Source organism: Dermochelys coriacea, chromosome 1 (genome assembly GCF_009764565.3).
Source record: "Dermochelys coriacea isolate rDerCor1 chromosome 1, rDerCor1.pri.v4, whole genome shotgun sequence".
NCBI lineage: Eukaryota > Metazoa > Chordata > Testudines > Dermochelyidae > Dermochelys > Dermochelys coriacea.
Genome location: NC_050068.2, coordinates 61865748 through 61877218, shown reverse-complemented (window position 1 = coordinate 61877218; position 11471 = coordinate 61865748). Strand labels below are relative to the sequence as shown.

General features: G+C 41.3%; 1 protein-coding gene across 1 annotated transcript; it reads right to left on the bottom strand.

Annotated features, from left to right (window-relative positions):
* Positions 1-5508: 5508 nt before the first annotated feature.
* LOC119851068 (snaclec bitiscetin subunit beta-like) lies at positions 5509-11471 on the bottom strand. Its single transcript, XM_038390323.2, has 4 exons — positions 11303-11471; positions 9694-9831; positions 6623-6758; positions 5509-5576 (listed from the first exon to the last, which is right to left on the bottom strand). The coding sequence occupies exons 1-4, from the start codon at positions 11396-11398 to the stop codon at positions 5509-5511; spliced, it is 438 nt and encodes a 145-aa protein (XP_038246251.1). The 5' UTR covers positions 11399-11471.

Sequence of the window (11471 nt, the reverse complement as noted above, 5' to 3'; positions counted from 1 at the left end):
ATTTACTAGGCAAGAAAACGGGGACTGGGATGATAAGCATGAGGAGTGAGACTGGGATGAGTTAGGTGAGGAGAATGGCGCTGGGATAAGAAGTCTGGGCTGAGGAAGAGACAGGATTGGGACAGCGACCGATTGGAGAATTTGAGGCAGAAGGTATCACACTTGGAGGGGAACAGGCAAAAAAATCTGTGCCCACAAGAGCACATTCCCTTCCAGAGCATGGAATGGAACCAAAGATTGCTGAGTCTTGCCATTCCTCTGCTGTCAGCAAATACCTGTGAAACTCCCTGCCAAAGTTCTCATCCCTCTGTAGTGCTAGTCCCCAGAGACAACTTACTATTACAACCAGCTATTCTATAAACCAAGGGGCAGAAGTTTTTGCAATGGATCTAAAGGTTCCATCCCTGCTGATGACCCATGTGCAAGTCAACATGATACCAAATTATGAAAATTCTGTTTTTTCAGTTTGCTTTTAAAAAAAAAACTAGGAATTTACACACATAAAAACTTGTTGAAAGAATACTACTAAGGTTACTAAGTTAAGCACTCAAAAATTAGGAAATCCCTAACTTGAATTCCACCCTCCCATACATATGCATATGCATTTTGAATGATACAGTCACATAATTATATGATCACGTACTATTTTTCCTCCTGCCTCTTTCAGTGCACAGGATAGACAGTACTCATGTAGTGACAGCTATTCAGTATTTTATTTTATCTTCATTGTTCAACAGGTGGTCCCAGGCCTTATTTACTCCTCTCAATGTATAACTATTAATTTCTTCATTGACTTTTCTATGGTGCTCATAACTATAATACCTGAGTGCTTCACAAACATTAATTAATTTCTTTTCCAGAACACCCCTGTGAGATGTGGATTTATTATCCCCATTTTACAGATGGGGAGAAAGAGAAAGATTAAGGCCAAAATATCTACTAATTTTGAGAGCCCAATTTGGGACACCTAGGATTTGATTATTCAGAGTACTTGGCACTTTCTACATTCAAAGTACAGCTCCCATTGACTTCAGGCGAGGCTGTGAGCAATCAGCACTTCTGCAAATCAGACCCCAGGGTCTCAAGTTGGGCACCCAGAAAATGAGGAACAGACAATTAGTGAGCACATGTGAAAAGTTTGGTGTAAGTGATTTGTTCAGTACCACACGGGAACACTGTGACAGAGGCAGGGATAAAATCCAATTCCCCCATGCAGCACTGAACTCTACAATCATGAGACCATCCTTTTTCTTCCTGCAATCCACTTCCTCATTGACTACACACCTTCCAAGTTCTGCAACAAATGAGGCGGGGTCCTACAGCCAAAGCCCTCCTTCACTACACAATCCTGATTCCTTCCCAGAGCGGGTCCATCATGTGCAGTGAATGAGGTAGGAGTCCTATGGTAAAACAGTATGTGATCATGTAATTAAAGACCAAATCATCAAGTGGCCTGAATGAACAGGTGCCATTTCTGAAAATTCAGTAAGGCTGTCTTCATAAAGTTTCATCCAAATTCTATGGGAGGGTAGTGGAGGGACAGTGTTTGTCACCTTAATGAACAAATCAGGAGTGTCTCAACTCCCCCTCCCCAATAGCAACAGGGCCACATGTATGGAGTCCATGACATCACAGTGGCTCCAGGGTTGTATGACTGGAATGGAGATTCACCACTAGGGTAACCTCCACTGACTGCTGCTCCTAAAGAGAGATGAACAGCACTGAGTGGACCCACAGAATAGCCAGGCAGCCTTCATCTTCATCAACTTTTCAGCAGATTCCCCACAGGATTTAGATGGAGAGTTGAACCATGCATGTTCCTGAAACCAACCTCCTCACAGATCTCCAGCTCTGGAGTAATTCTCAACTGGGTCCTTCTGCAAGGATTGGGTTCATGTGCACAGGGTCCTCTAGGGAATATGGTCTGGTTCTGGATGAGGAGTTATCATTGCTTTGAGGTATGCAACTTTCAGTCTCACAAGTAGCTTCTATCATGACATTTCTTGACTTGCCCCCAAGAAACTGGACATGGACCTGTCACTAAATTCCCCTGAGTACTTGTGAAAGAATAGAGCCAGGAGTTGACCACCTGCATCCGGGGATTGTATTGGGCCCCTGAACCATACTACATGGAGGATGACCTCCCGATACTTCCAGGATGAAGGAAGATTTGCTTAAATATAAAGGTCTATTTTAAGAAACCCTCCTTTCCAACTTTGAGTAACATCCTCCAGTCCAAACAGATGAATTTATTAAATGACATTGACTAGCAAAAAGCTCCTGGTACACTAGACCAAAGAACAAACTCTGAATAATCAAATGAGCTGTGACAGCTCTACTAAGACAAGCTTACACTTTTATTTCAGGTGAATGGACTGAAAAGTCTAATGTATCAGTCACAAAAGAATGTCTTTGATGAAGGCCATTTGTGACACGATATACTTCAGCAGAAACAAACTCATACTTTGTGCAGAATTTGGAACTGAAGACCGGGGCCAGCAAATGGATGGTATGGTCAGTTTTCTTTTGAGGGATGGACATTTTAAAAAATATTGGTGATTAACTTCAATGCCAAGGATCTTGGTAGCAATTAAAATGGGTTAAGACATGTGCTTTCAATAAGAAAAAAGACTTTAGTGTTATTTTAAAATGAAGGGCCAGATGATGTTTTCCGGCAGTAGGAATTTAGACTGCACAAGGATAGCTGGGTCAATCCTAATTTAAAACAAGACAGGGCTATATAGAAGCCAAGGTTTCACATTTCATTCAGAGACAAATAATAAAATGTAGCTTATAGATGCACTTTTCATGTGTAGATTTCAAAGGTGGGTAAGCGTTATTATCCCTTTTTACAGCTGGAGAAACACATTTCACTAAGAAGTGAAATGATTTGTCCACTGTCATGCAGGAAGTCAGTGGTAGAACCATGAACAGAATACAGGTCTTCTAGTCTGCTGCCCTATCTGCACTGGCTTCCTTCCCATGACAAAGGATGGTACATTAGATGGGAAGTAGACTATGTAAAAGTTTTGCAATGAAACCTCAAACCAAGCAGGTAAAATTCAGCGGGTTCAGATTTTTGTTACAAACACCAAGCACAGGCAAGGGTCTCCAAAACATTCACCAAGGTTCATAAACTTTCACATGAGTCTTGGCTGTGGTTTGTGTAAACCAGGGCTGAGTTTCAATTGAAGGACCTATTTATAGTTTCAGGCAGAAATCAGGCCAAACACAGTGGTTTTGCATGGTCTCCATTTGAAACTAGGCAAAAATTGGCCATTTCAGCTGCTTTTCACTTTGGGTTTTTTGGGTTCATTCAAAATTGAGACTATAAGCAAAAATAAGGGTATGTGAACCTCACAAGCCAAAACTGCAAAAGGTTTGCATAAAGCCCTGGGAACTGAAACCACTGCAATTTTCATGTCTCTAATGGTAAGTAAAGATTGCATGTTGAGCGAGAGTTTTGTAGGATTTTAAGAAACTATGTCTGTCAGAGAGAAACTTCATCATAAGTAGGTGGATTGAGAATGTAATAGAATGAATTATAAGTTATTTATTCCTCTGGAGAAGAGGAGAGAGAGGGAGGAGGTGAAGCTGACTTGATACTGCTCTTCTTACAGACCCGCTTAAGAAATTCTATTACTCCTGAGAGCATTCTGTGCCAAAAAATTAAAAATTCTGTGCGAAAAAATTCTGCAAGCTTTATTTGTCAATAAATAAATAAATGCAGAGGCTCCAGCATGGCAGTGGGGAGCACAGGCCACTGGTTGTACGAAGGTGGGAGATCAACCTCCAGCCCCTCCACCCCCAACCCCTGGGACACGGACTCAGTGGTGAGGCTGCACCCGACCCTGACATAGCACAAGGCCAGGGCCTACCCCAGAAACACCCTGGGCCCTGTCCTTCTGCACCAGGTGCACCAGGTCTGGGATAGGCAGGCTCAACCAGGCGGTGAGGGACCTTGTCAAAGGCTTTCTGGAAATCTAAGTACACTGTATCCACTGGATCTCCCCACTCTCCATGCTTGTTGACCTCAAAAAATTCCAGTAGATTGATGAGGCATGATTTCCCTTTACAAAAACCATGTTGACTCTTCCGCAACATATCATTTTCATCTTTGTGTGAAGTATTTCTTCACACAACACACAGTCAACATGTGGAACTCCTTGCCAGAGGAGGTTGTGAAGGCCAAGACTATAACATGGTTCAAAAAAGAACTAAATAAATTCATGGATGATAGGTCCATCAATGGTTATTAGCCAGGATGGGCAGGGATGGTGTCCCTAATCTCTGATTGCCAGCAGCTGGGAATGGGCGACAGGGGATGGATCATTTGATGATTGCCTGTTCTGTTAATTCCATCTATGGCACCTGGCATTGGCCACGGTTGGAAGACAGGATACTGGGCTAGATGGACCTTTGGTCTGACCCAGTAGGGCCATTCTTATGTTCACCTCAATATCAGTGGCATACCCTGTAATTATGATGTGTATGGCCACTGATATTGAAGGGACATTATGTTACGGCAAACTTCATACATTTAAAAACATTTCTCACTATTACTCCGACAACTGCATCTCCACTGCTATCAGCAAAAGAGTGTACTCTAGTATAGATAAGGCACTGGAGTTGTTACCACCATGTCACGAAGTCATCCCCTGAGCAGGGTTAGATGACACAGTCTTTTAGGATTCTATGAAGATTTGCCAATGACTGACATGTCTTGGGGGAGGGACACACTTACAGTAAGAACTTACAACTAACTAATGAGTCAAAAGCAATACAGTAACTTATAATTAAGAAAAACAAAGTGATGTTGTTTGTTTACACAGACCACAGTAATGTTATAATGTTTAGTCATTTTAACATACATGGCCATAATAACAAGTTTTGCTTCACTTAACAAAATGCCATCCCATGTAGTTAACAAAGCTCTGTATCATCTCTCTGTATAATGATATACACATGACTGTTCCATATGATTTGTACTTCTTTTTATGGTTATATTACGGTTCAATGAATTAGCCATTTAACTACTTAAAAATTGAAAACATTCAACTGACTTTTCTTGGATTTATCTGACATTAAGAAAGGAGAATTTCCAGGATTTAAAATGTATGTATTGGTGTGATTAAATGGTGAAATGGGTAATGTTGTAATGATTTGTAATTATTTAATAATTAAAGAGCTCTCATGAATATTCTTGAAACCCCTATGGAAAAGCCCAATAGTGCACTGATTTCATCAAGCATTCAGATCAAAGCAGAAATTATTTTTATATGACCCTTTTTAGTGTTCTAAATGCAGTCTACAAGCGAGTCACTTTTTAATTTCTTCTACTGTTTTCTGTTCTATCTATATCATATGAGTTAACATTCTGGGTTTTTTTAAACTGACATTTTGATTTTTACCATATGAAAGAATCACTCATTAATTGTGGCTGAACGACATTCTGAGTGCAGTAAAAGTGGTCAGATTTCATCAGCAGCATAGACTTCCTGTTGCAGGCTAAGGCGGGGTCAAATTGGGTTTGTAACTGCAGATGAATAATAACTTCTTGTTGCAGTTACAGCCATCTCACTTATCCTGGACTGGAAACAAAGACAAATGAAGATGAAAAGGAAAAGTAACAGAACAATTTATAAATGAGTTTTTTCACTTTTGACATGAGCTCATTTGGGCTCAGCTCAGTCCCTGGAAAACTAATTCTCCTTCTAATTTGTGTTTACAAAATATATCAATTACACTAACCAAAAGGTAACATTTTCTCCAACTAATCCAGGAAATATCGGTCCGATCAGGGAGTGGTTGGGGTCCATTGGTAGGGCAAGGCTGAGGAAAGCTCATGATTAAACAAAAATGGAGACTACTTTCCTGTTTCGCCCCAGGAGAAAATGGTTCACAGAGCAGGGTTGAGTTATAATAGTGGAGTTCTGTGGGCATATGGGTGTGTGTGTGTTTGCATGCATGGGTGTGTTTTGAGGAGAAGTTCTGACCCTGATGAGCAAGGAAACTGTCTTGAAACAAAAAGCAACACTGGAATAACATGTTCAGTTCTGATAGCCACACTTCAAGAAAGATGTTGATAAATTGAAGAGGGATCAGTGAAGAGCCAAGAGAATGATTAAAGGACTGGAAAACATGCCTTAGAGTGATAACCTAGATTGAGCTCCCTGAGACTAACAAAGAGAAGGTTAAGGGGTGACTTGATCATAATTTATAAGTACCTACATGGGGAACAAAAATTTGATAATGGGCTCTTCTGTCTAGCAGACAAGGATATAACAAGATCCAGTGGCTGGAAGTTGAAGCTAGACAAATTCAGACTGGAAATGAGACACACATTTTTATTAGTAAGGGTATTAACCATTGGAACAGTTTACCTAGGGTTGTGATGGATTTTCTGTCATTGGAAATTTTTAGATCAAGATTGGATATTTTTCTAAAAGATATTCTGTTGTTCAAACAGGAATTAATTCAGGGAAGTCCTATGACTGGACGATCACAGTGGTACCTTTTAGCCTCATAATCTATTAATCTAACAGAAACAATTGTTCCTTACCCTCAGTTACTCTGCCTAGTATGAAATTGTATGTCATAAATCAATCCCTGTTTTCTTTACCTCTTAAATTTAGGGTCAAGCAGATTCGTACGTTGAAGATACGGTTAAATATTCTGCCAATGGCATTGAAAATCGAGCTCAGAGGCCTCTGGATGAAATTTGGCACTGATCCATCAGTCCATCTCAGAGAAGTACCCTTCAGAAAAGTAATACAGAAGTTTAATGAGACCTGCAGAGAGGACAGGTATTCTAATACTCTTCTAGGATTGAAAATGAGTGAAGGAGTGTGAGGGAACAGAAATGTGTGCATACCCTTATTGCCTACAGTCACGTTATTGGCCTATGAAGCTGCATGAATAATTCATTTTGAATAATGTATTATATTCACTTCACCTATTCTTCCATTTGTGAATTATTCTCAAATAGATTGCAATTTTTCTGAATCTATTTGTTATTCAGAATCAGTCTATAACTCACTTATGATGAGTTCATTGCAGGTATTTGGTGTTCAATTTTTGAGATGTTTGGAATGGACACTGAGAACACATAGTACATTTCTGGTCCCTGATTGCATGTATATAATTCATAGAATCAAGTTTCTAGTTCAAATAGTAATGATTACAAATATGAGGTTTACTTTCTTTGAATAAAAGAAAAGGAGTACTTGTGGCACCTTACAGACTAACAAATTTATTAGAGCATAAGCTTTCGTGAGCTACAGCTCACTTCATCGGATGCATTTGGTGGAAAAAACAGAGGAGAGATTTATATACACACACACACACAGAGAACATGAAACAATGGGTTTATCATAAGGAGAGTGATCACTTAAGATAAGCCATCACCCACAGCAGGGGGGGGAAAGGAGGAAAACCTTCCATGGTGACAAGCAGGTAGGCTAATTCCAGCAGTTAACAAGAATATCAGAGGAACAGTGGGGGGTGGGGTGGGGGGGAGAAATACCATGGGGAAATAGTTTTACTTTGTGTAATGACTCATCCATTCCCAGTCTCTATTCAAGCCTAAGTTAATTGTATCCAGTTTGCAAATTAATTCCAATTCAGCAGTCTCTCGTTGGAGTCTGTTTTTGAAGCTTTTTTGTTGAAGGATAGCCACTCTTAGGTCTGTGATCGAGTGACCAGAGAGATTGAAGTGTTCTCCAACTGGTTTTTGAATGTTATAATTCTTGACGTCTGATTTGTGTCCATTCATTCTTTTACGTAGAGACTGTCCAGTTTGGCCAATGTACATGGCAGAGGGGCATTGCTGGCACATGATGGCATATATCACATTGGTAGATGCGCAGGTGAACGAGCCTCTGATAGTGTGGCTGATGTGATTAGGCCCTATGATGGTATCCCCTGAATAGATATGTGGACAGAGTTGGCAACGGGCTTTGTTGCAAGGATAGGTTCCTGGGTTAGTGGTTCTGTTGTGTGGTGTGTGGTTGCTGGTGAGTATTTGCTTCAGATTGGGGGGCTGTCTGTAAGCAAGGACTGGTCTATCTCCCAAGATCTGAGAGAGCGATGGCTCATCCTTCAGGATAGGTTGTAGATCCTTGATGATGCGTCGGAGAGGTTTTAGTTGGGGGCTGAAGGTGATGGCTAGTGGCGTTCTGTTGTTTTCTTTGTTGGGCCTGTCCTGTAGTAGGTGACTTCTGGGTACTCTTCTGGCTCTGTCAATCTGTTTCTTCACTTCAGCAGGTGGGTATTGTAGTTGTAGGAATGCATGATAGAGATCTTGTAGGTGTTTGTCTCTGTCTGAGGGGTTGGAGCAAATGCGGTTATATCGTAGCGCTTGGCTGTAGACAATGGATCGAGTGGTATGATCTGGATGAAAGCTAGAGGCATGTAGGTAGGAATAGCGGTCAGTAGGTTTCCGATATAGGGTGGTGTTTATGTGACCATCGCTTATTAGCACCGTAGTGTCCAGGAAGTGGATCTCTTGTGTGGACTGGTCCAGGCTGAGGTTGATGGTGGGATGGAAATTGTTGAAATCATGGTGGAATTCCTCAAGAGCTTCTTTTCCATGGGTCCAGATGATGAAGATGTCATCAATGTAGCGCAAGTAGAGTAGGGGCATTAGGGGACGAGAGCTGAGGAAGCGTTGTTCTAAGTCAGCCATAAAAATGTTGGCATACTGTGGGGCCATGCGGGTACCCATCGCAGTGCCGCTGATTTGAAGGTATACATTGTCACCAAATGTGAAATAGTTATGGGTCAGGACAAAGTCACAAAGTTCTGCCACCAGGTTAGCCGTGACAGTATCGGGGATACTGTTCCTGACGGCTTGTAGTCCATCTTTGTGTGGAATGTTGGTGTAGAGGGCTTCTACATCCATAGTGGCTAGGATGGTGTTTTTAGGAAGATCACCAATGGACTGTAGTTTCCTCAGGAAATCGGTGGTGTCTCGAAGATAGCTGGGAGTGCTGGTAACGAAGGGCCTGAGGAGGGAGTCTACGTAGCCAGACAATCCTGCTGTCAGGGTGCCAATGCCTGAGATGATGGGGCGTCCAGGATTTCCAGGTTTATGGATCTTGGGTAGCAGATAGAATACCCCAGGTCGGGGCTCCAGGGGTGAAATTCCACTACTTGTAAATTCATTGTATCACCAAAGTTCCTACCAATAAACTAATTTCCTAGAATATTGCTGAGTAGACAGTTCAAGTGAATTCATTACAAAAATCTGAATAAATATATTCACAGAAGCTTTTGATAATATTATCTCATCTCTACTGAGTTTACATTCTGCCAGGCAGAAATTAAACCTAGAACCCATTATCCACAAGCCAGTTTATCCAGCGAAGCCTGAACCCAGGTCATCCTGCAGTTGTGGGCTAGTGCTGGCTGGAATGTGCGTGTATGTGTGTGTGTGTGGTGGGTGGGAGGATGGGGTTCTGAAGAATTTTTTTGTTAAAAAATCAAATCTGAAAAAAAATGCTTATAGCAAATGAAAATATTTTGGTTTTCCGCAATCAAAAACCAATTTTTGGGAGGAGGCTCAAAGCTAAAAATATTAAGTTGAAAATCACTGAAAATCAATACATTTTCTATGGAAAAATTTTGCTCATCCCTTCTGTGAACCTCTCCTAGCAGGTTATTATTTTCATTCCTTTTCATGCCCTCACTTACCTTTTGGTGACTTCCTCCTGTCCAGAACTGGGTTGTCCTTTTGTCTGCATAGCTGGCGAGGTTCACAAGGAAATCATTCTGAGCTGCATTGGAGATGCTGGTGAGGTGACCTCCCTCTGCTATCCTCTGGCAAATACTCTGCCGGGTAAAAGCAAATTCAACCCAGGGACATAGAGTGGGAAAGAGAGTAAGGGGAGAGTTTGTGAAACAGAAAGGGGAGAAAGAAAAGTGGAAAAAGTTTGGGAATGGCAGTGAAGAGGGAAAGAGAGACAAGAATATAAGAGAAAGTGAAAAGAGAAGGGCAGTGGAGAATGAAATAGAAAGGGGGGAAATAGGACATAAAAGAGAAAGTTGTATAAAGGGAATAGAGAAAGACATACAAATGGAACTAGGTGTAGGCCAGAGCGGAGAAGTGTGGAAGGAAGAAATAATGATAAAGGGGAAAACAAGAACATTAAGTGTGGAATGCAGAGAGGGCAGAAAGGGAGAAAAGTAGAGAGAGAAAAGGAAGATGGAGAAAATTGAAAGGCCAAAAAGTGTTTAAGAAATAGTTTTTCTTCTTGTGTTCCCCAGCCATCCACCAATCAAGATGGGGTAAATTTTCTTAACTATGTTCTGCTGAGTGGGATTGTGGGATTTTTGCCTCTATCTTAAGGTAAGAAGATGGTTTCTCTTTCCCCTAAGGCAGGAGGCCTCTTTGTCCGCAGCCTGAAATAAAGGCACAGTTTGCTTTGGCCCTAAGGAGCCCTTTGCCAGTTCACCTTGATGATTAAGGCATTTGTTTTGTCATTTAAACTGAACACAGTCTCATAGCCATAACCTCAGATCATATAAATCTTTTTCCTTTTACTAAAAAGTTCCGTGGAAAGCAGCACCACTAAGCAAACATTTACACCGAGTGCATTTGAGAGAGGTGTCTGCATTTTGAAAATTTGCATATTTTGACAATATTTTGAACTCCATCCTCCCCCCATCCCATATCAGTACATCAATATAGCACTGGCTTCATCTGGTATAATTAGAACAGGGAGCGAAGTGAAGTCAGATTATCTTTTAGCAAGCCTCTGAGATTTGGAGGAACATAGACAAGGCAAAAGGAATTTGCTCTTCAGAAGTGTTTTTATGAGGCAGAGAGATAAAAGTTAAGCCTCTTAGGGATGAGTTAGCACATTCAGAGTGGGGGTGGGGCCAACTGCCTTATGAACAGGAAAATCACCTTAATCTTCTCTTCAATTTGGTGTTAGGATTTTAACAAGGAATTAGAAATTCTCTGGCTTGTTCCAGAGTGTAGATGGAAAACTGCCAATGTTCAAAGTTAGTGAATCCTGACCAGTGGAGAGAGATGGGATTAAATGAGAACTGTTTTCAGATTTCAAAAGATCCGAGAGCTGAGTAGGAGTTGGTTCGTAGCTACCTGAGCATCTCACATGGCAAAGCTGCATGCTGGTAGCTCACCCACATGTTCAGCCCTGAAATGTGTATCAAGTATCTTCTGCCAGGATTGATACATTTCAGGAAAATCAAAAAGGAAGGAAAAAAGAAACAAAAAAGTAAAAGAAGATAGAACAAGGGGAGAGAGAGAAAATTCTCATTTTGTAGAACCTGGTACCTTAGCATCAGCCCATGTATTTTGCTCCTGGACAAACTTGTAGCACTGGCCCCTGTTACTGAACCATCCATCCTGACAGGGACCTTGGCAGAACATTCTGACTCTAGTAAGGAGAAGTCAGCTTGAGCTGGGACTTGAATGTCCCTAGGTGAAGAATGACTGCTCCCAA